Source organism: Oncorhynchus keta, chromosome 1 (genome assembly GCF_023373465.1).
Source record: "Oncorhynchus keta strain PuntledgeMale-10-30-2019 chromosome 1, Oket_V2, whole genome shotgun sequence".
Lineage (NCBI taxonomy): Eukaryota > Metazoa > Chordata > Actinopteri > Salmoniformes > Salmonidae > Oncorhynchus > Oncorhynchus keta.
Genome location: NC_068421.1, coordinates 89806123 through 89833091, shown reverse-complemented (window position 1 = coordinate 89833091; position 26969 = coordinate 89806123). Strand labels below are relative to the sequence as shown.

The window sequence follows — 26969 nt, the reverse complement described above, 5'->3', positions numbered from 1 at the left end:
AAGAAAAAACTCAAACAGGAAGTACCAGTGACACGCTCAATTCAGAAGTTGTCCGATGAAGCGGATGCTAAGCTACAGGACTGTTTTGCTAGCACAGACTGGAATATGTTCTGGAATTCATCCGATGGCATTGAGGAATTTATCACATCAGTTACTGGCTTCATTAATAAGTACATTGACAATGTAGTCCCCACAGTGACCGTGCGTACATATCCCAACCAGAAGCCATGGATTACAGGCAACATCACACTAAGGCCGCTACGCCCTCCGACAAACCATCAAACAGGCAAGGCGTCAATACAGGACTAAGATCAAATCCTACTACATCGGCTCTGACGCTCCTCGGACGTGGCAAGGCTTACAAACTATCACGGACTACAAAGGGAAACCCAGCCACGAGCTGCCCAATGACACGAGCCTACCAGACGAGCTAAATTACTTATATTTTCGCTTTGAGACAAGCAACAATGAACCATGCGTGAGAGCACCAGCTGTTCCGGACGACTGTGTGATCATGCTGTCGGTAGCCGATGTGAGTAAGACTTTTTAAATAGGTTAACATTCACAAGGTCGCAGTGCCAGACAGATTACCAGGACCCGTACTCAGAGCACGCGCTGACCAACTGGCAAGTGTCTTTACTTACATTTTCAACCTCTACCTGACCCGGTTTGTACTACCAACTTCAAGCAGACCACCATAGTCCCCGTACCCAAGAACGCAAAGGTAACCTAAATGACTGTCGCCCCATAGCACTCACATCTGTAGCCATACATTTTTTTTAAAGGCTGGTCATGGCTCACATCAACACCATCATCCCAGACACCCTGGACCCACTCCAATTCGCATGCCACCCCAACAGATCCGCAGATGAGGCAATCTCTATTGCACTCCACACCGCCCTTTCCCACTTGGACAAAAGAAACACCTACATGAGAATGCTGTTCATTGACTACAGCTCAGCGTTCAACACCATAGTGCCCTCGAAGTTCATCATTAAGATAAGGTCCCTGGGACTCAGCACCTCCCTCTGCAACTGGATCCTGGACTTCCTGACAGGCTGCCACCAGGTGGTATTGGTATGCAACAACAAATCCTCCAAGCTGACCCTCAAAACGGGGGCTCCTCAGGGGTGCGTGCTTAGTCCCCTCCTGTACTTCCTGTTCACCCACAACTGCGTGGCCACGCACGACTCCAACATCATCATGAAGTTTGCCGACGACATGACGGTGGTAGGCCTGATCACCAATGACGATGAGACAGCCTAAAGGGAGAAGGTCAGAGACTTAGCAGTTTGGTGCCAGGACAACAACCTATCCCTCAATGTTAACGAGACAAAGGAATACAGGTAACAGAGGGCCGAGCATGTCCCCATTCACTTCAACGGGGCTGTAGTGGAGCAGGTCGAAAGCTTCAAGTTCCTCTGTGTCCACATCACTAAAGATCTATCATTGTCCAAACACACCAACACAGTAAGCTGAAAAGATTTGGCATGGGCCTTCAGATCCTCAAAAGATTCTACACCTGCACCATCGAGAGCATCTTGACTGGCTGCATCACCGTTTGGTAACTGCTTGACATCTGACCCCAGGGTGCTACAGAGGGTAGTGCGTATGGCCCAGTACATCACTGAGGCTGAGCTCCCTGATAACTATGAACTCTATACCAGGCAGAAGTCCCAACAAATTGTCAAAGACTCCAGCCACCCAGGCCACAGAGTATTCTCTCTGCTACATCAGAGAGTCTGGAACCAACAGTACCTTGATCAGCTTCTACCCCCAATCCTTAAGACTTCTAAACAACACTTCTAAGTTGCTAATCAAATGGCTTCTTGGGCTACCTGCATTGACCCTTTTTTGCACAACTCTATGCACTCACACTGCTCTAACCATACACTCACACATACTTACACTGACATCCCAATGTACACACACACAGTCTTGTACAACTAGCCCTGTGGAGACACACAATACTCACACAGACTGACTCATACATGGATGAACAAACAAACATAGGTACACACACACACGTATGTGACTAACTGGATTTGAACCTGTTTTCGCATTACATTACAGTGTTAACTCACTGAGCCTGGTCTAAAGCCTGGTTTAAAGCCTGGTCCAAATCCTGAGCTAAAGCCTGGTCTAACGTCTGGTCTAAAGCCTGGTCTAATGCCTGGTTTAAATCATGAGCTAAAGCCTGGTTTAAAGCCTGAGCTAAAGCCTAGTTTAAAGCCTGGTCCAAAGCCTGAGCTAAAGCCTGGTCTAAAGCCTGGTTTAAAGCCTGAGCTAAAGACTGGTTTAAAGCCCAAGCTAAAGTGTGGTTTAAAGCCTGGTCTAAAGATTAAAGCCTGGTTTAAAGCCTGGTTTTAAGCCTGGTTTAGAGCCTGGTCTAAAGCCTGAGCTAAAGCCTGGCTTAAAGCCTAAGCTAAAGCCTGGTTTAAAGCCTGGTCTAAAGCCTGGTCTAGTTTCCCTCAGACCAGGAAAACCACATACACGCACGCAAGCAAGCATGCACACACACACACACACACACACACATGCACACATTGTAAACAGTAAACATGTAACATGTAAACATATCCACAGGAAGCAGCAGAAGATTACTTTAATTGAGACTATATAAGCTGCGAGCTCCGGTGTCCTAGTCTCCTTCTGACATCATGGAAACAATCAACACCTTGCTTCGTCTGACCAACCAGACACATCCTGTTTCCTCTAATGAAAAGCCTTTTAGAACCTACCTCAGCTCTAGGTCACATCCTGCCTTATGTTCCAAAGGGGCGCAGTGGTCTAAGGCGCTGCATATCAGTGCTTAAAGCGTCACTACAGACTCCCTGGTTCGATTCCAGGCTGTATCACAACCGGCCGTGATTGGGAGTCACATAGGGCGGCGCACAATCGTCCAGGTTTGGCCGGTGTAAGCCGTCATTGTAAATAAGAATTTGTTCATAACTGACATGCCTAGTTAAATAAAGTTTAAATTAAAAACAACAACTAAATAATTATGCGAAAACCTCATAAAGGAGGCGGAGAATGCTTACTGTTCATCCAATGACCAAATACTGTGAAACAAAACAGAACTATCATACAAAAACAAACAAGCAAACAAACATAGAGGTTCCATAGAGGTAACATATAAGTAACATAGAGGTAACATATCAAATCAAATCAAATCAAATCAAATTTGTCACATACACATGGTTAGCAGATGTTAATGCGAGTGTAGCGAAATGCTTGTGCTTCTAGTTCCGACAATGCAGTAATAACCAACAAGTAATCTAACTAACAATTCCAAAACTACTGTCTTATACACAGTGTAAGGGGATAAAGAATATGTACATAAAGATATATGAATGAGTGATGGTACAGAGCAGCATAGGCAAGATACAGTAGATGGTATCGAGTACAGTATATACATATGAGATGAGTATGTAAACAAAGTGGCATAGTTAAAGTGGCAAGTGATACATGTATTACATAAGGATGCAGTCGATGATATAGAGTACAGTATATACGTATGCATATGAGATGAATAATGTAGGGTATGTAACATTATATTAGGTAGCATTGTTTAAAGTGGCTAGTGATATATTTTACATCATTTCCCATCAATTCCCATTATTAAAGTGACTGGAGTTGAGTCAGTGTCAGTGTGTTGGCAGCAGCCACTCAATGTTAGTGGTGGCTGTTTAACAGTCTGATGGCCTTGAGATATAGAAGCTGTTTTTCAGTCTCTCGGTCCCAGCTTTGATGCACCTGTACTGACCTCGCCTTCTGGATGATAGCGGGGTGAACAGGCAGTGGCTCGGGTGGTTGTTGTCCTTGATGATCTTTATGGCCTTCCTGTAACATCGGGTGGTGTAGGTGTCCTGGAGGGCAGGTAGTTTGCCCCTGGTGATGCGTTGTGCAGACCTCACTACCCTCTGGAGAGCCTTACGGTTGTGGGCGGAGCAGTTGCCGTACCAGGCGGTGATACAGCCCGCCAGGATGCTCTCGATTGTGCATCTGTAGAAGTTTGTGAGTGCTTTTGGTGACAAGCCAAATTTCCTCAGCCTCCTGAGGTTGAAGAGGCGCTGCTGCGCCTTCTTCACGATGCTGTCTGTGTGAGTGGACCAATTCAGTTTGTCTGTGATGTGTATGCCGAGGAACTTAAAACTTACTACCCTCTCCACTACTGTTCCATCGATGTGGATAGGGGGGTGTTCCCTCTGCTGTTTCCTGAAGTCCACAATCATCTCCTTAGTTTTGTTGACATTGAGTGTGAGGTTATTTTCCTGACACCACACTCCGAGGGCCCTCACCTCCTCCCTGTAGGCCGTCTCGTCGTTGTTGGTAATCAAGCCTACCACTGTTGTGTCGTCCGCAAACTTGATGATTGAGTTGGAGGCATGTGTGGCCACGCAGTCGTGGGTGAACAGGGAGTACAGGAGAGGGCTCAGAACGCACCCTTGTGGGGCCCCAGTTTTGAGGATCAGCGGGGTGGAGATGTTGTTGCCTACCCTCACCACCTGGGGGCGGCCCGTCAGGAAGTCCAGTACCCAGTTGCACAGGGCGGGGTCGAGACCCAGGGTCTCGAGCTTGATAACGAGCTTGGAGGGTACTATGGTGTTGAATGCCGAGCTGTAGTCGATGAACAGCATTCTCACATAGGTATTCCTCCTGTCCAGATGGGTTAGGGCAGTGTGCAGTGTGGTTGAGATTGCATCGTCTGTTGACCTATTTGGGCGGTAAGCAAATTGGAGTGGGTCTAGGGTGTCAGGTAGGGTGGAGGTGATATGGTCTTTGACTAGTCTCTCAAAGCACTTCATGATGACGGAAGTGAGTGCTACGGGGCGGTAGTCGTTCAGCTCAGTTACCTTAGCTTTCTTGGGAACAGGAACAATGTTGGCCCTCTTGAAGCATGTGGGAACAGCAGACTGATATAGGGATTGATTGAATATGTCCGTAAACACACCGGCCAGCTGGTCTGCGCATGCTCTGAGGGCGCGGCTGGGGATGCCGTCTGGACCTCGGCTGCAGTGAAGGAGAGTCCGCATGTTTTCGTTGCAGGCCGTGTCAGTGGCACTGTATTGTCCTCAAAGCGGGCAAAAAAGTTATTTAGTCTGCCTGGGAGCAAGACATCCTGGTCCGTGACTGGGCTGGTTTTCTTCTTGTAGTCCGTGATTGACTGTAGACCCTGCCACATACCTCTTGTGTCTGAGCCGTTGAATTGAGATTCTACTTTGTCTCTATACTGACGCTTAGCTTGTTTGATAGCCTTGCGGAGGGAATAGCTGCACTGTTTGTATTCGGTCATGTTACCAGTCACCTTGCCCTGATTAAAAGCAGTGGTTCGCGCTTTCAGTTTCACACGAATGCTGCCATCAATCCATGGTTTCTGGTTATGGAATGTTTTAATCGTTGCTTTGGGAATGACATCTTCAACGCACGTTCTAATGAACTCGCACACCGAATCAGCGTATTCGTCAATGCTGTTATCTGAGGTATCATATAGGTAACATAGAGGTAACATAGAGGTAACATAGAGGTAACATATAGGTAACATAGAGGTAACATAGAGGTAACATATAAGTAACATAGAGGTAACATATAAGTAACATAGAGGTAACATAGAGGTAACATATAGGTAACATAGAGGTACCATAGAGGTAACATATAGGTAACATAGAGGTTCCATAGAGGTACCATAGAGGTAACATAGAGGTACCATAGAGGTAACATAGAGGTACCATAGAGGTGCCATAGAGGTAACATAGAGGTACAATAGAGGTACCATACTGGCAGGTATTACATTGAAATGTATAATTTACATCATGTAATTGTAATAACTACAACACAATGTGTAGGAAAACATGTAATACACCCACATAGAGACAATATGGTATTAAGTGACAGCAAATCAAAACAAGTGAAATTAAGTTTATAAAAAGAGGAGTACAGCCAAAGAGGAGGGGGAGCAAATAGGAGGGGGAGCAAATAGGAGGGGGAGCAAATAGGAGGGGGACCAAATAGGAGGGGGACCAAATAGGAGGGGAGCAAATAGGAGGGGGAGCAAATAGGAGGGGGACCAAATAGGAGGGGGAGCAAATAGGAGGGGGAGCAAATAGGAGGGGGAGCAAATGACATCTGCACATAGTTGGTGCTCCAGCAAATAGGAGGGAGCAAACACCAGGGGGAGAGGAGGAGGGGAGAACCACACCATCTGGGAGAGGGAGGGAGGAGGAACCACACCATCTGGGAGAGGGAGGGAGGAGGAACCAACCATCTGGGAGGGGGAGCAGGAGGAGGAACCACACCATCTGGGAGAGGGAGGGAGGAGGAACCACACCATCTGGGAGAGGGAGGGAGGAGGAACCACACCATCTGGGAGAGGGAGGGAGGAGGAACCACACCATCTGGGAGAGGGAGGGAGGAGGAACCACACCATCTGGGAGAGGGAGGGAGGGGGAACCACACCATCTGGGAGAGGGAGGGAGGGGGAACCACACCATCTGGGAGAGGGAGGGAGGAGGAACCACACCATCTGGGAGAGGGAGGGAGGAGGAACCACACCATCTGGGAGAGGGAGGGAGGGGAACCACACCATCTGGGAGAGGGAGGGAGGAGGAACCACACCATCTGGGAGAGGGAGGGAGGAGGAACCACACCATCTGGGAGAGGGAGGGAGGAGGAACCACACCATCTGGGAGAGGGAGGGAGGGGGAACCACACCATCTGGGAGAGGGAGGGAGGAGGAACCACACCATCTGGGAGAGGGAGGGAGGAGGAACCACACCATCTGGGAGAGGGAGGGAGGGGGAACCACACCATCTGGGAGAGGGAGGGAGGAGGAACCACACCATCTGGGAGAGGGAGGGAGGAGGAACCACACCATCTGGGAGAGGGAGGAGGGGGAACCACACCATCTGGGAGAGGGAGGGAGGAGGAACCACACCATCTGGGAGAGGGAGGGAGGAGGAACCACACCATCTGGGAGAGGGAGGGAGGAGGAACCACACCATCTGGGAGAGGGAGGGAGGGGGAACCACACCATCTGGGAGAGGGAGGGAGGGGGAACCACACCATCTGGGAGAGGGAGGGAGGGGGAACCACACCATCTGGGAGAGGGAGGGAGGGGAACTACACCAGCTGGGAGAGGAGGGAGGAGGAACCACACCATCTGGGAGAGGGAGGGAGGAGGAACCACACCATCTGGGAGAGGGAGGGAGGAGGAACCACACCATCTGGGAGAGGGAGGGAGGAGGAACCACACCATCTGGGAGAGGGAGGGAGGAGGAACCACACCATCTGGGAGAGGGAGGGAGGAGGAACCACACCATCTGGGAGAGGGAGGGAGGAGGAACCACACCATCTGGGAGAGGGAGGGAGGAGGAACCACACCATCTGGGAGAGGGAGGGAGGAGGAACCACACCATCTGGGAGAGGGAGGGAGGAGGAACCACACCATCTGGGAGAGGGAGGGAGGAGGAACCACACCATCTGGGAGAGGGAGGGAGGAGGAACCACACCATCTGGGAGAGGGAGGGAGGAGGAACCACACCATCTGGGAGAGGGAGGGAGGAGGAACCACACCATCTGGGAGAGGGAGGGAGGAGGAACCACACCATCTGGGATTTTGGATGGAGGAGGAACCACACCATCTGGGAGAGGGAGGGAGGAGGAACCACACCATCTGGGGAGGGATGGAGGAGGAACCACACCATCTGGGAGAGGGAGGGAGGGGAACCACACCATCTGGGAGAGGGAGGGAGGAGGAACCACACCATCTGGGGAGGAGGGAGGAGGGGGGAACCACACCATCTGGGGAGGGAGGGAGGGGGAACCACACCAGGGAGAGGGAGGGAGGAGGAACCACACCATCTGGGGAGGGAGGGAGGGGAGGGGGAACCACACCATCTGGGAGGTTTGGGAGGGAGGGAGGTAGGAACCACACCATCTGGGAGTTAGGGAGGGAGGAGGAACCACACCATTAGGGTTAGAGGGATAGGAGGAGGGTTAGGGTTAGGGAAGGTAGGTAGGGAGGTTAGGGTTAGGAACCACACCATCTAGGCAGGGTTAGGGTTAGGGAAGGTAGGGGGACCATTTGGCACTTAGGTTAGGGTTAGGGAAGGGAGGGAGGGACCATTTGGGTTGGTAGGAAGGTAGGTAGGGAGGTAGGTAGGTAGGTAGGGACCATTTTAGGGTTAGGGAAGGTAGGGATTGGGTTAGGGAGGTTAGGGTTAGGGTTAGGAGGTACAGGGTTAGGGTTAGGATTTTAGGGATCTAGGTAGTTAGGGTTGGGGAAAGGATTAGGGTAGGGGGTGGGGTTAGGGAAGGTAGGTAGGGTTAGGGTTAGGGAAGGTAGGTAAGGGTTAGGGAAAGGTAGGTAGGGTTAGGGTTGGGGGAAGGTAGGTAGGGTTAGGGTTAGGTTAAGGTAGGTTGGTAGGGTTAGGGTTAGGAAGGGATTGGTAGGGTTAGGGTTAGGGAAGGTAGGTAGGGTTAGGTTGGGGAAGGAAGGTAGGGTTAGGGTTAGGGTTAGGGCAGGGGTTAGGTAGGGTTAGGTTAGGGTTAGGGTTAGGGTTAGGGTTAGGGAAGGTAGGTAGGTTAGGGTTAGGGAAGGTAGGTAGGTTAGGGTTGGGGAAGGTGGGTAGGGTTAGGGTTAGGGAAGGTAGGTTGGTAGGGTTAGGTTAGGGAAGGTAGGCAGGGTAGGGTTAGGGTTAGGGAAGGTAGGTAGGTTAGGGTAGGTAGGGTTAGGGTTAGGGCAGGCAGGCAGGCAGGCAGGCAGGCAGGCAGGCAGGCAGGGAGGCAGGTAGGCAGGGCAGGGCAGGCAGGCAGGTTAGGGTTAGGTAGGTAGGGTTAGGGTTAGGGAAGGTAGGGTAGGGTTAGGGTTAGGGGGAAGGTAGGGTAGGGTTAGGGTTAAAGGTTGGTTGGTAGGGTTAGGGTTAGGGAAGGTAGGTAGGGTTAGGGTTAGGGGAAGGTAGGGTTAGGGTTAGGGTTAGGGTTAGGTGGGTTAGGGTTAGGCCAGGTTAGGGTTAGGGTTAGGGGCAGGGAAGGTAGGTAGATAGGGTTAGGTTTAGGGTTAGGGAAGGTAGGTAGGTAGGGTTAGGGTTAGGGCAGGGGTTGGGGAAGGTAGGTAGGGTTAGGGTTAGGTTTGGGGAAGGTAGGGTTAGGGTTAGGGTTAGGGAAGGTAGGTTGGTAGGGTTAGGGTTAGGGAAGGTAGGTTGGTAGGGTTAGGGTTAGGGAAGGTAGGTAGGGTTAGGGTTGGGGAAGGTAGGTAGGGTTAGGGTTAGGGTTAGGGTTAGTGGGTTAGGGTTAGGGTTAGGGTTAGGGTTAGGGTAGGTAGGTAGGGTTAGGGTTAGGGAAGGTAGGAAGGAAGGATTAGGGTTGGGGAAGATATGTAGGGTTAGGGTTAGGGAAGGTAGGTAGGGTTAGGGTTAGGGAAGGTAGGTTGGTAGGGTTAGGGTTAGGGTTAGGGAAGGTAGGTAGGGTTGGGGAAGGTAGGTAGGGTTAGGGTTAGGGTTAGGGTTAGGGTTAGGGTTAGGGTTTGGGAAGGTAGGTTGGTAGGTAGGGTTCGGGTTGGGGAAGGTAGGTAGGGTTAGGGTTGGGGTTGGGCTTAGGGAAGGTAGGCAGGGTTAGGGTTGGGGAAGGTAGGTAGGGTTAGGGTTGGGGTTGGGCTTAGGGAACGTAGGTAGGGTTAGGGTTGGGGAAGGTAGGTAGGTAGGGTTAGGGTTGGGGAAGGTAGGTAGGGTTAGGGTTAGGGTTAGGGTTGGGCTTAGGGAAGGTGGGTAGGGTTAGGGTTGGGGAAGTTAGGTAGGTAGGGTTAGGGTTGGGGAAGGTAGGTAGGGTTAGGGTTGAAGGGGAAGGTAGGGTTAGGGTTAGGGTTAGGGTTAGGGTTAGGGTTAGGGTTAGTGAAGGTAGGTAGGGTTAGGGTTAGGGAAGGTAGGTAGGGTTAGGGTTGGGGAAGGTAGGTAGGGTTAGGGTTGGGGAATGTAGGTAGGGTTAGGGTTGGGGAAGGTAGGTAGGGTTAGGGTTAGGTTTAGGGAAGGTAAGTAGGGTTGGGGTTAGGGTTAGGGAAGTTAAGTAGGGTTAGGGTTAGGGAAGTTAAGTAGGGTTAGGGTTAGGGAAGTTAAGTAGGGTTAGGGTTAGGTTTAGGGAAGGTAAGTAGGGTTGGGGTTATGGTTAGGGTTGTGGGGAATGGAAGGATGGAAGAGTGGGAGGGAGGGAGAGAGAGGGAGGGAGAGAGAGGGAGGGAGAGAGAGGGAGAGAGGCATCACAGCAACAAGATTTGTGACCTGTTGCCACAAGAAAAGGGAAGAACAAACACCATTGTAAATGCAACCCATATTTATGTTTATTTATTTTCGCTTTTGTACTGTAACTATTTGCAAATCGTTACAACACTGTATATAGACAAATGTCTTTATTATTTTGGAACTTTGTGAGTGTAATGTTTACTGATCCTTTTTTTTTACTGTTTATTTCACTTTTGTTGCTTTGGCAATGTAAACATATGTTTCCCATGCAAATAAAGCCCTTTGAATATAATTGGATTGAATTGTGAGGGTTGGAGAGAGAAGGGAGGGAGAGACCATTTGGCACTTGGATCCCCTCATTGTCATCAGTGCCACCCTGGGGGCTCCAGCCCACACCTGGCACCCCCTCTCTTCTCCTCCCACCCTACTGGCACCCCCTTCTTCTCCTCCCTCCCTCCCTCATCCCTCCCACCCTGCTGACATCCCCTTCTTCTCCTCCCTCTCTCATCCCTCCCACCTTGCTGGCACCCCCTCTCTTCTCCTCCCTCTCTCATCCCTCCCACCTTGCTGACACCCCCTCTCTTCTCCTCCCTCTCTCATCCCTCCCACCCTACTGACACTCCCCCTCTTCTCTCTTTTATATTCTACTGTGAACACATTCACTCTATAACCATAGAACCCTTAAGTTAAATCTCTTCCCTCTCTAAGCCTTGAATAGTAACTTTACAGTAGGGCTCGATTCAATTCCTACCGTGGAAGTTTGGCGCTATAGCGGGATTGAAATTTGAAGGCAATGTTCCCGCATTCATGGTTAACACTGCCAATGTCGGCTCAATAGGAAATTATATTTACATTTCAATGGTGCTATAGAGCTGAACTTCCGTCATGAGGATTTCATCAAGCCCTTAGAGTGCCAATTCACACTGTACATTGGACATATCTGTATTAGCTCAGTTTTCTGTTAATCGAGTATTATTTGATTTCTGACTACTACTGTAAAATCTAAATCTGTAACTACTGTAAATCTGTCATATATATATAGCCATATATATGTATAGAATACTTCCTTAGATGAGTGTTTAATCCAGGCCAATCTGTTTCGGATTTTAAATCATTAAGAACAGAATGTGAAGTAGTCTAATTGGCCCAATAATTTTCAGTAGCAGTATCATATTTCGCCCCATTAAAATGAAGTTAGAGGTTCATGTAATTCCACAATGCATTATAATGTCCGTTAAATTTCCTTCTGTTAGACACGTCACATACTGCATGTTGCTATTCTGTGTTGCTATTCTGTCTCATCAATAGATAGACTGCTTTATTAATCTGATAGATAGGCTACTTTATTAATCTGATAGATAGGCTACTTTATTAATCTGATAGATAGGCTACTTTATTAATCTGATAGATAGGCTACTTTATTAATCTGATAGATAGGCTACTTTATTAATCTGATAGATAGGCTACTTTATTAATCTGATAGATAGGCTACTTTATTAATCTGATAGATAGGCTACTTTATTAATCTGATAGGCTACTTTTTTAATCTGATAGATAGGCTACTTTTTTAATCTGATAGATAGGCTACTTTATTAATCTGATAGATAGGCTACATTATTAATCTGATAGATAGGCTACTTTATTAATCTGATAGATAGACTGCTTTATTAATCTGATAGATAGGCTACTTTATTAATCTGATAGATAGGCTACTTTATTAATCTGATAGATCGGCTCTAATAGTAGTAGCAGTAGTAGTAGTAGTAGTAGTAGTAGTAGTAGTAATATAAGTAGCAGTCGATAGACTATTTTATTAATCAGAAAGATAGGGTACGTTATTAATCTGATAGATAGGCTACTTTATTAATCAGATAGATAGGCTGCTTTATTAATCTGATAGATAGGCTACTTTATTAATCTGATAGATAGGCTACTTTATTAATCTGATAGATCGGCTCTAATAGTAGTAGCAGTAGTAGTAGTAGTAGTAGTAGTAGTAGTAGTAATATAAGTAGCAGTCGATAGACTATTTTATTAATCAGAAAGATAGGGTACGTTATTAATCTGATAGATAGGCTACTTTATTAATCAGATAGATAGGCTACTTTATTAATCAGATAGATAGGCTACTTTATTAATCTGATAGATAGGCTACATTATTAATCTGATAGATAGGCTACTTTATTAATCTGATAGATAGGCTACTTTATTAATCTGATAGATAGGCTACTTTATTAATCTGATAGATAGGCTACTTTATTAATCTGATAGATAGGCTACTTTATTAATCAGATAGATAGGCTACTTTATTAATCAGATAGATAGGCTACTTTATTAATCAGATAGATAGGCTACTTTATTAATCAGATAGATAGGCTACTTTATTAATCTGATAGATAGGCTACATTATTAATCTGATAGATAGGCTACTTTATTAATCTGATAGATAGGCTACTTTATTAATCTGATAGATAGGCTACTTTATTAATCTGATAGATAGGCTACTTTATTAATCTGATAGATAGGCTACTTTATTAATCTGATAGATAGGCTACTTTATTAATCTGATAGATAGGCTACTTTATTAATCTGATAGATAGGCTACTTTATTAATCTGATAGATAGGCTACATTATTAATCTGATAGATAGGCTACTTTATTAATCTGATAGATAGGCTACTTTATTAATCTGATAGATAGGCTACATTATTAATCTGATAGATAGGCTACTTTATTAATCTGATAGATAGGCTACTTTATTAATCTGATAGATAGGCTACTTTATTAATCTGATAGATAGGCTACTTTATTTATCTGATAGATAGGCTACATTATTAATCTGATAGATAGGGTACTTTATTAATCAGATTGTAAGACTATTTCAATAATCATATAGATTACTTTATTAATCTGCCAAATCTAAAGTCATTTATCATAGATTACTGTAGTAGTAGCAGTAGTAGTGGTAGTAGTCATAGTAGCTTTAGTAGTATTAGTAGGAGGAGTGGTAGTAATAGTAGTAGGAGTAGTGGTAGTAGTAGTAGTAGTAGTAGTTGTAGTATAAGTAGTGATGGTTTTAGTAGCACTTAGTAGCAGAAGTAATAGTATTAGTAGGTTATGTATCATAGATTAGGCACCCCACAACCCACGCCCAACCACGCAGCAATAATAGTCACAGCAGTAGTGTTAGCAGTAGCAGCAGTAGTAGTAGTAGTTGTAGCAGTAGCAGCAGTAGTAGTAGTAACAGTAGTAGTAGTATTAATGGCAGTAGCAGTAGCAGTAGTAGTAGCAGAATAAGTAGTCGTAGTAGTAATGGCAGCAGCAGTAGTAGCAGTAGTTGTTGTATTATTATTAGTATATGTAATAGTAGCATAAGTAGTAGTAGTAGTAGTAAAAGTAGTAGTGGTAGTAGTAGCAGCAGTGGTAGTAGCAGCAGCAGTAGTATTAGTAGTAGTAGCAGTAGTAGTAGCAGTAGAAGTAGTGGTAGTAGTAGTAGAAGTAGCAGTAGTAGTAGTAGCAGTAGCATTAGTAGTAGTAGAAGTAGCAGTAGTAGTAGTAGCAGTAGTAGAAGTAGCAGTAGTAGTAGTAGCAGTAGCATTAGTAGTAGTAGAAGTAGCAGTAGTAGTAGTAGCAGTAGTAGTAGTAGCAGTAGTAGTAGTAGCAGTAGTAGCAGTAGCAGTAGTAGTAGTAGAAGTAATATGCAGAAGAAGCAGCATTAATAGTAGTAGTAGTAGTTGTAGTACCAGTTGCAGCAGTAGTAGTAGTACAGTAGTTGTAGTGGTTGTAGAAGTAGTTGTAGTAGCAGTGGCAGCAGTAGTATTATTAGTCGTAGTAGTAGTAGCATTACTAGTAGCAGTAGAAGTAAAAAAAATAGTAGTAGTAGCATCAGTAGTAGTAAAAGCAGCAGTAGTAAATGCAGTAGAAGTAGAGGTAGTAGTATAGTAGTAGTTGTAATAGTAATACAAGTATCAGTATTAGTAGAAGTAGTGATAATTGTAGTAGTAGTGGTAGGAGAAGTGGTAGTAGAAGCAGTTGTAGTAGAAGAAGTAGTAGCAGTAGTTGTAGCAATAGAAGTTGAAGTAGTTGTAGTAGTAGTAGTAATTGCAGTAGCAGTAGTAGTAGTACTAGTAGAAGTAGTAGTAGTAGTAGCAGTAGTAGTAGTAATAGCGGTAGTAGTAGTAGCAGTAGTAGCAGTAGAAGTAGCAGTAGTAGCAGCTGTAGTAGTAGTAATAGCAGTAGTAGTAGTAGGAGCAGAAGCAGTAAAAGCAGTAGTAGTAGCGGTCTTAGAAGGTTAGTTGTAGTAGTAGTAGTAACAGTAGCAGTATTAGTAGAAGTAATAGTAGTAGTAGCAGCAGCAGCGGTAGCCGCAGCAGCAGCAGTAGCAGTAGCATTAGTAGCATTAGCAGTAGCAGTTGTAGAGGTAGTTGCAGTGGTAGGAGTTGTAGTAGTAGTAGTAATTGCAGTAGCAGTAGTAGTAGTAGTACTAGTAGTAGTAGTAGTACTAGTAGTAGTAGTAGCAGTAATAGTAGTAATAATAGCGGTAGTAGTAGTAGCAGTAGTAGTAGTAGAAGTAGCAGTAGTAGCAGCTGTAGTAGTAGTAATAGCAGTAGTAGTAGTAGGAGCAGAAGTAGTTGTAGCAGTAGTAGTATTAGTATAAGTAATAGTAGTAGTAGTAGTAGTAGCAGCAGCAGCGGTAGCAGCATCAGTAGCAGTAGCATTAGTAGCATTAGCAGTAGCAGTTGTGGCATTAGTAGTAGAAGTAGTAGAGGTTGTTGCAGTGGCAGTAATAGTAATATAATTAACAGCAGAAGTAGTAGCAGCAGTAGCATTAGTAGTAATAGTAGCAGTAGTAGTAGTGGCAGTAGTAGTATCAGTAGTAGTGGTAGTAGTAGTAGCAACATTAGTAGTGGTAGTGTTAGTAGTAGTAGCAGTACTAGTAGTATCAGTAGTAGCAGCAGTAGTAGTAGTGTTAGTAGTAGCAGTATTAGTAGCGTTGTAGTTGTAGTAGCAGTAGTAGCAGTAGTAGTAATAGTAATAGTAGTTGCAGCAGTAGTAGTAGTAGTAGTAGTATAAGTAGTAGTAGTAGAAGCAGTGTTTGTGGTAGTAGTAGCAATAGTAGTAGTAGAAGTAGTAGTAGTAGCAGTATTAGTAGTAGACGTTGTAGTAGCAGTAGTAGTAGTCGTCGTAGTAGAAGTGTTAGTAGTAGTAGTGGTAGTTGTAGTAGCAGTAGTAGTGTTAGCAGTATTAGCAGTAGTATTAACAGCAACAGTACCAGCATTAGTACTACTAGTAGTAGTATTAGTTGCAGCAGTAGCAGTAGTAGTAGTAGTTGTAGTAGTGAAAAGAGAAGTAGTAATAGCAGTAGTACTAGAAAATAGCATTAGTAGTAGTAGTAATAGCAGTAGTAGTAGTGGTAGCACTAGTAGTAGTAGCAGCAGTAGTAGTAGCAGTAGTGGTAGTTGTAGATGTTGTAGTAGCAGTAGTAGTATAAATAGTATAAGTAGTAGTAGTGTTATTAGAAGTAGTAGCAGTAGAAGTTGTAGTAGTAGTTGTACTAGACACAATAGTAGTAGCAGTTGTAATAGCAGTGGTAGTGGTAGTAGTAGTAGTAAAAGTAGCAGCAGTAGTAGCAGTAGTAGTTGTAATAGCAGTTGGAGCAGAAGTAGTGGTGGCAGTGCTAATAGTAGTAGTTGTAGTAGTAGTGGTAGTCGTAGTAGTAGTAGTAGTAGGTATAGTGGTAGTCGTAGTAGTAGTGGTAGGTGTAGTGGTAGTCGTAGTAGTAGTAGGTGTAGTGGTAGTCGTAGTAGTAGTAGTGGTAGTCGTAGTAGTAGCTGTACCATTTGTAGTAGTAGTTGTGGACAGCAGTACAAGCAGTAGCAGTATTAGCAGTAGCAGTAGTAGTAGTAGCTGCAGTAGTAGCAGTGGTAGTAGCAGTGGCAGCAGTAATAGTCATAGTAGCTGTAGTTGTAGTGGTAGTAATAGTAGTAGTAGTAGCAGTTGTAGTTGTAGTGGTAGTGGTAGTAGTAGTATTAGTAATAGCAGTAGCAGTAGTAGCAGTCTTAGTTGCAGTAGTCGTAGCAGTAGTAGGAGCTGTAGTAGTAGTAATAGTGGTAGTAGTAGTAGTAGTAGGAGCAGAAGAAGTAGTATCAGTAGTAGTAGTAGTATTAGTGGTATTAGTTGTAGTAGTAGCAGTAGCAGTAGCAGTAGCAGTAGCAGTAGCAGTAGCAGTAGCAGTAGTAGTAGTAGTAGTAGCAGTAGCATTAGTAGCATTAGCAGTAGCAGTTGTAGGCAGTAGTAGAGGTAGTCGCGGTAATAGTAGCAGTAGTAGTTATAGAATTAGCAGTAGTAGCAGCAGTAGTGGTAGCAGCAGCAGGAGTAGTAGTAACAGTAGCATTAGTAGTAGTTGTAGAAGTAGTTGTTGCAGCAGTAGTAGTAGTAGTAGCAGTAGTAGCAGCTGTAGACGTAGTAATAGTGGTAGTAGTAGTAGTTGTGGTAGTATCAGTAGAAGTAATAGTTGTGGTAGGAGTTGTAGTAGTAGCAGTAGCAGTAGCAGTAGTAGTAGTAGTAGTAGTAGTAGTAGTTTGTAGCACTAGCAGTAGTAGCAGTAGTAGTTGTAGTCGCAGTAGCATTAGTTGCATTAGCAGTAGCATTTCTAGCAATTGTAGTGGTAGTATTAGTAGAAGTAGTAGAGGTAGTCGCAGTAGTAGTAATAGAATTAGCAGTAGTAGTAGTAGCAGAAGTAGTAGTAGCAGCAGCAGTAGTAGTAGTAACAGTAGCATTAGTAGTAGTTGTAGAAGTAGTAGTAGTGGCAGTAGTAGTAGTAGTTGTAGTAGTAGTAGTAGTAGCAGTGGTATTTGTAGTTGTAGTAGCAGTAATAGTGTTAGCAGTTTTAGTAATAGTAGCAGTTGTCATAACAGTAACAGTAGAAGCATTAGTAGTAGTAGTAGCAGTAGTAGTAGCAGTAGTAGTAGTAGTAGCAGTATTAGCAATAGCAGTAGCAGCAGTAGTAGTAGTAGTAGTAGTAGTAGTAGTAGCAGTTGTTGTAGCAATAGTGGTAGTAGTAGTAGTAGTGGTAGTAGTATTAGTAGTAGTAGTAGCAGTAGTAGTAGCAGTAGTAGTAGTAATAGAATTTGTAGTAATAGTAGTAGTAGTAGCAGTAGTAATAGCAGTAGCAGCAGTAGTAGTAGCAGAAGTAGTAGTAGCAGCAGCAGTAGTAGTAGTAACAGTAGCATTAGTAGTAGTTGTAGAAGTAGTAGTAGTGGCAGTAGTAGTAGTAGTTGTAGAAGTAGTAGTAGTAGTGGCAGTAGTAGTAGTATTAATAGTAGTAGCAGCAGTAGTAGTAGTAGTAGCAGTAGTAGTAGTAGTAGTAGTGTTAGCAGCAGTAGTGGCAGCGGTAGTAGTAGTAGTAGTAGCAGAAGTAGTAGTTGCAGTAGTATTAGTAGTGTAACGGAAGTGAAACGGCTAGCTTAGTTAGCGGTGGTGCTCGCTAAATAGCGTTTCAATCGGTGACGTCACTTGCTCTGAGACCTTGAAGTAGTGGTTCCCCTTGCTCTGCAAGGGCCGCGGCTTTTGTGGAGCGATGGGTAACGATGCTTCCTGGGTGTCAGTTGTTGATGTGTGCAGAGGGTCCCTGGTTCGCGCCCGGGTATGGGCGAGGGGACGGTCTAAATTTATACTGTTACAGTAGCAGCAGCAATAGTAGTAGTAGTAGTAGTAGTAGTAGTAGTAGTAGTAGTAGTAGTAGTAGTAGTAGTAGTAGTAGCAGCAGTAGTAGTAGTATTAGCAGTAGCAATATTAGCAGTAGTAGTTGTAATAGCAGTTGGAGCAGAAGTAGTGGTGGCAGTGCTAATAGTGGTAGTAGTAGTAGTGGTAGTCGTAGTAGTAGTCGTAGTAGTAGTAGTAGGTATAGTGGTAGGTGTAGTGGTAGTCGTAGTAGTAGTAGTAGGTGTAGTAGTAGTAGTAGGTGTAGTGGTAGTCGTAGTAGTAGTAGGTGTAGTAGTAGTAGTAGTAGTCGTAGTAGTAGTAGTAGGTATAGTGGTAGGTGTAGTGGTAGTCGTAGTAGCAGTAGTAGGTGTAGTAGTATCAGTAGAAGTAATAGTTGTGGTAGGAGTTGTAGTAGTAGTAGTAGTTTGTAGCACTAGCAGTAGTAGCAGTAGTAGTTGTAGTCACAGTAGTAGTAATAGAATTAGCAGTAGTAGTAGTAGCAGAAGTAGTAGTAGCAGCAGCAGTAGTAGTAGTAACAGTAGCATTAGTAGTAGTTGTAGAAGTAGTAGTAGTGGCAGTAGTAGTAGTAGTTGTAGAAGTAGTAGTAGTAGTAGTAGTAGTACTAGTAGTAGTAGTAGTCGTAGTAGTAGTAGTAGTAGCAGTGGTAGTTGTAGTTGTAGTAGCAGTAATAGTGTTAGCAGTTTTAGTAGTAGTAGCAGTTGTCATAACAGTAACAGTAGCAGCATTAGTAGTAGTAGTAGCAGTAGTAGTAGCAGTAGTAGTAGTAGTAGCAGTATTAGCAATAGCAGTAGCAGCAGTAGTAGTAGTAGTAGTAGTAGTAGTAGCAGTTGTTGTAGCAGTAGTGGTAGTAGTAGTAGTAGTGGTAGTAGTATTAGTAGTAGTAGTAGCAGTAGTAGTAGTAATAGAATTTGTAGTAATAGTAGTAGTAGTAGCAGTAGTAATAGCAGTAGCAGAAGTAGTAGTAGTATTATTAGTAGTAGTAGCAGTAGTAGTAGTAATAGCAGTAGTAGTAGCAGTGGTATTAGTAGTAGCAGTAGTGGTAGTAGTAGTAGCAGTAGTAGTAGTAATAGCAGTAGCAGAAGTAGTAGTAGTATTATTATTAGTAGTAGCAGTAGTAGTAGCAGTGGTATTAGTAGTAGCAGTAGTAGTAGTAATAGCAGTAATAGTAGCAGTGGTATTAGTAGTAGCAGTAGTGGTAGTAGTAGCAGTAGTGGCAGTAGCAGCAGTGAAGGAGGAATGACAACAGTTTATTTATTTTCTCTGGTTGACTGGTTCTTATGGGCAACATTATCCTATCTGTTCCTCTCTCTCTGTGTGATGGAAAACAAGTGTTAATTCCTAACTTGTTTAAATTCCTTTGTCTTTTCTGTCTCTAAATGCCGTCCTTTCCTAGCAGCACTGTATGTATAAATGTACCTGGCAAATAATGGTGATTCGAATTCTGAAAGAGACCCATGGAACACTTCTTAGCACCCTTCAAGGCACTCTTATTAAAGTGCCTTTATTGCTGTACCATGTTCAATGGAACAGCGTTTACAAGTCTGACAAGTTTCGGCATAGCCTTCGTCAGGGAGTGATGTTGTTAGTTTGTGTCTGTGCCCTATTGGCCCCACAGGAAAACCACAGAACCAAGAGCTGCTTTCACCGTTTCCTCAGACATGTGACAGGAAGCAGTCGTCTGTCCGTTTATATCCCACCGTAAACAGTTACCACTTGAAACACAACCAACATGACTCTGACACGTTGAAGGCAAAAGAGTGAGTTGGAATACTCAGTTCTTTCATATTATGTATTTGGGATGTGATTATGTACACCATATATACAAAAGTATGTGGACAACCCTTAAAATGAGTGGATTTGGCTATTTCAGCCAGACCCATTGCTGACAGGTGTATAAAATGTTGTTCACACCATGCAATCTCCATAGACAAACATTTTCAGTAGAATGGCCTTACTGAAGTGCTCAGTGACTTTCAATGTGGCACAGTCATAGGATGCCACCTTTCCAACAAGTGAGTTTGTCAAATTTCTGCTGTTATAGCTGCCCCAGTTTGGTGGATGCCAGGAGAATGCCACAAGCCCAAATGCATAGTGCCAACTGTAATGTTTGGTGGAGGTGTAACGGTCTGTGGCTGTTTTTCGTGGTTCAATCTAGGCCCCTTAGTTCCAGTGAAGGGAAATCTTAACACTACAACATACCATGACATTCTAGATGATTCTGTGCATCCAACTTTGTGGTAACCGTTTGGGGAAGGCCCTTTCCTGTTTCAGCATGACAATGCCCCGTGCACAAAGCGAGGTCCATACAGAAATTGTTTGTCGAGATCAGTGTGGAAGAACTTGACTGGCCTGCACAGAGACCTGACCTCAACCCCATCGAACACCTTTGGAATGAATTGGAACGCCGACTGCGAGCCAGGCCTAATCGCTCCAACATCAGTGCCCGACCTCACTAATGCTCTTGTGGCTGAATGCAAGTAAACCCATGCAGACCAACTCTATGTTAATGCCCATGATTTTGGAATGAGCAGGTGTCCACATACTTTTGGTCATGTTGTGTAGCTGTTAAGGGAGGACAATAGAGTTGTATTATGTGTGTTTGGGATTATTATTATTTAAACATGAGGTAATAGATTGCTGTAATTATATTGAAGTTTACATTTTGAGCAGATTAATAGCTACATTACTTTTTTCCCCTTCTAATCAATGTCAAATGAAATGACACAGTCCATTGGGCTAAAAAAAAAAAAAATTCTAATCATCAATGTCAAATTAAATGACACTGAGTCCATTAGGCTAATAATAGTTCTCAATTATGTCCCTGGTTATGTCCTAGAAATGATAACCCATAAGAGAAGGCAGTCGTTGTGGTGTTGGCCAAATGGCACTGCTCGTATATATTTGTATTGGTGTGTTTCACTGTATTTGGTGTTAAAATAATTGTTTATCGGAAGGAAAGGATTCACTCAGGTAAATTTATTAAATGCAATATAATTTACCAGATCTTGAAGTCTTTATGGCATGAATAATTTACAATGATGTACAGTTCAAACAGCTCAATAAAACACATGAACAGCATATCTGAAAAGGATACTTTTATAGATTATAGAGCCAAAAGCTGTATGTTGATGTTCATAGTTGAGGAGGTTGACTGTAACATAACATTATGAAGTCTCATCTACGACGGGTCAAAAAACTAAAGAAAAATTCAAAAAAACAAAACAAAAAAAAAACTAATCAGAAGTGCTCACAAACTAAAATTCTGGTTTATTGTCTTACAACAAATTCACACGTACATTGAACAGGCCACAACAGACAGCAATTTAAACGACATAAGAGAAAAGACACCTCTTTTCTTTGGCCTTGCCATCTCATACAAACCAAACTACGTATGGTACAACTAAAGTACAAATACAAAGTTACTGGAATGCTTTAAATTTAATTGTTTTCTGAAATTTGTACAAGTTTGTGTTGAGATAACATGACATGGTCAAACCACAAGTAAAGTCTATTTCATAGAGAAGCATCAACTCCAAAGCACCGTTTGGTAACCAGAGATCACTGTCGAAAAATGGCTGACCTCCTAACAATATGTACAAAAATATAAAATGTAAATAAAAATACAAACAAATTCTCCTTTTAAAGTACTGTATCTTGTTAAGAAGGTAGAACTTTGAAGTCTTGGGTATTCTAAAAAATTTGCAGTTGGGTGTGTGTGTGTACACGGACATTGGGTGTGTGTACGCGGACGTTGAACTCTACTTGATGATGACCACAGTTTCCCTCCAAAACGCTCGGTGGTCTAGGAGAGAGGTTTACAGGGGCTTCCAGCGGGTTGAAACACAACTCTTAATCATCATCGGTTTTCTGCTTCTTCGTTCCAACATCCTCCTGTGAAGAGATTAGTAAAGATGAGTTATTTCCATTTAAAACAACATTGTAGAAATATATTTTTAGTTTGATTTGAAAATGAAATACCAAACACAAATTTGTAAAGTTGATATATTACCTCATCATCATCATCATCGTCGTCATCATCTTCCGCCGCCCTCTTGCCTGCGCGACCCTCGACCTCGTCGTCATCTTCATCATCTTCGTCGCCTACAGAGACAGATAGAGAGGGAGACAGGTTTAGATTATTGTAGTTACGGCGTTTAACAGATAGAGGGAGCTCCAAGAAAACAATTCCCCAGGCGATCTGCCTCAGTACTTTAGCAGCAAATAGACGGCACTGCCACTAGGTGCATATGTCAACATGAAATGGATACTCTATCATCATACATAATGTTGTTGAGAGACCGGACCACTTACCCTCAACATCCTCTTCCTCATCCTCCTCCTCTCCCACATCCTCCTCCTCGTCTACATCCTCTACATCGCCATTCTCCTCAGCCTCCTTCTGGAAAACAACACAATATACCAGATTAATAACCAGGGAATATCTTATTTGTAATAAAAATGAAATAAAACATGACTTGTCTTCATGGATGTATTTCTACAAATACCTTTTTATAAGGAATATGAAGAAGACAGGCGAGGACAGGTAGACAGTAACTGATTGCCATATGAGCACATCTTAAAGGTAAAGTGGTGAAATGGGTCAATTAAAGGTAAAGTGTTAAAGGTGAAGTCTTACAGCTTTTTTCCCATTGGCTGGGGCATCTTTTCCATTTTCTGCCTCCTCAACAAGCTTCTTCTCTTTCAGGTCCTGGGGGGAAAGTGAAAATGAGAGAATATGTTTGATTTATATGCCATGTGGCACATGGTGGTTCAAATATATATCACAGGCCCATCCAATCATTATTTTATGCCTTAAGATGTATTTCTAGAGTTGGTTGTCGTTTTAAAGACTTCTAAACGAGCGGGAACAAAAATGTTTTCACACCCCCGCCCACCTACCCGCTTTCCCTCCCTCCACCCTCGCCTAAACTTGTAACGCATGCTTTCGTTTTTTCTTTGAAAGGCGACACTTTGATCCTAAACCGTCTATTGGTTGCTTTTCTTCTTTACACCCCGCCTACTTTTGGAGCTCTAATAGAAGTGTTGCAACCTGACACCAGTATGGAGTTGCGAACAAAGAGCATTGTAGTTCAGTCAAGGACTCATATAATGGGGCTCTATGAAGACACGCCCGGAAAAAGACTACAATTCCCATTGCACCCTAGTAGGTTATTCAGCCAATAAGAGCCTCTAAACGAACGCTACCAGAAGGAGGCTGACTAAATTAACTCCAGGGAAAGGAGACAATAAGACAATAGCGCCTAGAAGGGATATGCGATTCACCGACTTTCCATTCTGTAAATGAGGACAATAAGGTTCCTAATCAATCAAAACCATTCTGATTGGGTGTTGGTATTGTATCAAGGGTCTTTATGATAAGATCAGGCTATGTTCAGGCCTATTCACTTGAAGGACAAAGGCACTTTTTTTTCTCCAATAGCATTTTTTAGTGCCCAATAAATAAAATATAGATGTTCTTAGTCTCGTTCGTTTTAACCTATTCCTATGAGGAAATCTCTATTGATGAATTAGTTTGAGTAATGCTGAGCCCATAAGCCGGTTAGCAGCTACATCTCTCCTGTACCCGCCTCCTTTCAACATCACCTTTACGTGCCAATATTGTATTTTATAGCTATAGGCAACAACGCACAGCGATGGAAAATAAGTATAATTTTTTACCTGTAGGCTAACAGGCAGACATCAACACACTTTTTTTTCAATTACCTGGGATCGTTTGAACAGCGTATGATGAGCTTATGGCAAGGGATAAAAGATAAGTAACCGCTAAAACGCAATTCAGCGCGCAATTGGTTCAGCAGGTCGAGGCTCTAAAAGCAGCGCTTTGCAATGTTTAATGAAAAACGATGCCTTCAAGATGCAATGCTAGTTTATCGTGAACGCTCAACCCCCCCCATCTCTCTCTGAATAGGGTTACGCCGTGAAGGAACCAAAGAGAGAGAGGGAGAGAATGAACACTTTCACAGTTCAACTTTTCGCTCACACACGTCCTCCACTAGATGTTAATGTCGGCATTACGCGCCGCCAAATCCCGCATATACACTCACCTAGTTCCATTTATCACAAGCTACTGCTGGAACCAAGTCAACATTTATTTTCTCTCTAAAGACAAGCAAAGGAAATACTGCTTTTTACTGCGCTTTTTTTCATACAAAGAATGTCTAAATCTAAGACAGTATCCACACAAATAACCCAAGAACAGCAGCTGTTCCAAATCACACACAGACACATAATTTGGTTTACAAGCCAACTGATGCTGTTAAACGGGAGACTCCGGAGCTCGCGTTGAGGCTCCGTCACATTGCGCACAGACAGACAGAAGCTTGGTGGAACGAATGTACACACCGCCGGGCTTATCCATGTCAATACAGCCGTGAATCACTGATTAGAAACATAACTAGAAGACATGAATCGCTATCCCTACTCTATTTACAGTTATGCAAAATAATTACTCCCGTAGTTTACTCATGTTGGTTCGGTTATTAATCCTTTACGCGCAATTTAAATCCCTTTCACCACATTCTGAATTCTAAAAGGCGCGAGGCTGTTACGTCCGAGGCATTCCCCATAAACTTCCACATCAATATCATATATTCAATGAAAACAGACTCCAAAAACAATGGGATCTATTCAAGTAGCAAGTTATGACAGACCCGGTGCGCGGTACGAATTTGGCGATTGGATCAATCAATTGCAGCCTCGACCAGCAAATACAATGTAGCCTATAAAATGAGAAGTATACAAAGCGAATTGATCAACACGACAAAGCAGAAGTATGTGTGTGTGTGAATGAGTTCATCAAACGAGCTTCAAATCCGTGCTCAACTGAACAGACACGGTAGTATAAACAAAGAAACGCGCGCAGACTTGTACTCTGGGCAATAAAAGCATCGCAGCTTGCTGTTAATGTTTCAGTAGACTAGTGAGCGCAACTTCGGCGTACTCATAGATTGTTAGGCTACATTTTTATCTAATAACATAGGTCTCCAAAAAAAGTGTTTTCATTCCTACATCCGCAACAGAAGCCTCATCCAAAACCAATTAGATTTGATGAAGCTCGGATAAACACTTGTTCCAGTTTCCTATAGTTGTTCTCCATTCAACATATTCCGTCCGGAATAGATTTGAATGAAAGAAAGTGTAGAAATGGTCATTTATCCATCGCTCAGGTCACAAATTGCCCTCCACTTACCTTGGCAGAGATCTCCTTCTTGTCGACTTTTGTGTCAGCCATGTTTCTGTTTTAGCCTAATGTAACAAATGTTATAGGGGATCAGAAAAAATAATGATACGATCCACTCAGTCCCACCACTGTAAAAGAAAAAAAAGACTTATAGTGCCAGTGGCAACCTGGCCCGACCGGGGAGCCTTTAATATAGAGTTGTGGGCGGAGTCGAGGCACGGACCGGTACGTTATGATTGGTCCATAATTTGGACAATGTCTAGCACTGATTGGTCCGAGGGGAACAATGGACAGTATTTTCAGAAAGGCGCGCACGCCCCCTAATCAGCCTCTCCGAATCATTGCAGTGACGAGTGGCTGGCCGTCCCCGCGCGGGGATTGATGACCCGCATAGCATACTTTCTGTCAACACAACACAAGATTAAACTTGTCAAAGTGGACAATTCTCGCGTCAGGACGTAATTTAAGCCGAATTTCGATTGCAAACCCCACATAAATCAAAAGGTGGACAGACTATTGCATTTGGCAACATGTAACACACACACATTCGTAGTTGTTACATGTAACCTTATCACTTGTAGTCTATCCTCATCAATCACCATGTTATTCAAGGTTTATTACATTAGGTGCTGCTTGACCTTGCATGCACTTTCATTTAACTGATAGTCTAGTTGGCTAAAATACATATATTTAAATTCTGTATGATGAACTAATGTTATGAAGAAATGGAACAACTTCAAATGGATGAACTGGATGCAATGATTTAAAAGATCTTCAATGGCTTATTGCGGCATTTAGAGAACGAAGCCTAGGCTATCTCTAGTTTACACACGACAGACTGACAGATAGCTCCCCTCTCCTCCTCCCCCTTTAGAGCAGCCCCTCCCCCCTCTCTCTCCGCACCCCCCTTTTCCATCGGCCCCCTCCCCCTCTTTTAGCTCTCTCTCGCTCGCGCTCTCTCTGGGAGCCGTAATGCGCTTGCGCCATGTGCGGCGGGTAGAAGCGTCCATTTTCCGGCTCAGCCACCATTGTGTGTATGAGTGAAGGTCGACGCCACAGAGAAACAATTTATGAGATGTGTAGAGCATTTCTGAAAGATGTGTAGAGCATTTCTGTTGGAGGATGAATTGTTTAGAAATAGCATCTCAATCGTAAAATAAAATACTAGGCTACTTTACGCACATATTTTATGGACACTGCGCAGAAATTAGCCATAACAAAAGGATTCAGAAAAAAAAGAAATAAAATAAGACAAAAGCTTCCACATTGTCAGAAAATAAGTGCAATAATGTTGCCTAGTGATTTCATTTACGCATGAGTGCACCATTAAGGTAGGAGAGACGTACCTCACCAAAATGGCTTTTTCCAAGTGCCATATGTCGTCGTGGTTGTGAAAGAACTAACCTCATTGGTAGATTAACTGGAGCAAACATAAACCTGACGCTTTGCGCCCATGGATTGGACAATCTGACTGTCAATCAAATGTAGTACTCCACTAGAGTTGTTTTCAAAACCTGGAGAGTGGATTTCAAACAAATAAAAACAACTCAGTACTGAAGAGCAGCAAGTCACTAGATGATATGTTGTTAATGAGTTATTTTGAATTAAGAAGGTCTTTAAACATGGCCTACATAGACACGTTGTTAAATAACTATTTTGATGACATTTTAAAAAAATTAAATAGCCTATTTAAACAGTTGGGCAATGCACAACGTTGTATGATCCCACAAACACAGGGCACTGATGTCAGTACAGTTATCAGCTCTACAGTTGTACTTAGGCCAGATATGTATTAGACGTTTGCCCAAAAC

At 43.5% G+C, this 26969-nt stretch overlaps 2 protein-coding genes across 3 annotated transcripts; one reads left to right on the top strand and one right to left on the bottom strand.

Annotated features, from left to right (window-relative positions):
- The first annotated feature begins 1611 nt into the window (after positions 1–1611).
- On the top strand, positions 1612–21022 carry LOC127931474 (uncharacterized protein DDB_G0271670-like). The gene is made up of 3 exons (XM_052524359.1): positions 1612–1716; positions 16521–16845; positions 16924–21022. The coding sequence occupies exons 1-3, from the start codon at positions 1612–1614 to the stop codon at positions 17700–17702; spliced, it is 1209 nt and encodes a 402-aa protein (XP_052380319.1). The 3' UTR covers positions 17703–21022.
- Positions 21023–21201: 179 nt separating this feature from the next.
- Positions 21202–25338, bottom strand: LOC118380427 (prothymosin alpha-A-like). 2 transcript variants are annotated; one of them, XM_035767416.2, is made up of 5 exons: positions 25168–25338; positions 22594–22665; positions 22269–22353; positions 21967–22058; positions 21202–21848 (listed from the first exon to the last, which is right to left on the bottom strand). In XM_035767416.2, the coding sequence occupies exons 1-5, from the start codon at positions 25207–25209 to the stop codon at positions 21807–21809; spliced, it is 333 nt and encodes a 110-aa protein (XP_035623309.1). In that variant the 5' UTR covers positions 25210–25338; the 3' UTR covers positions 21202–21806. The 2 variants fall into 2 exon arrangements, with proteins under 2 accessions (XP_035623309.1, XP_035623308.1); XM_035767415.2 differs by having other exon boundaries at positions 22269–22356; positions 25168–25337.
- Between the last annotated feature and the right edge of the window lie 1631 nt (positions 25339–26969).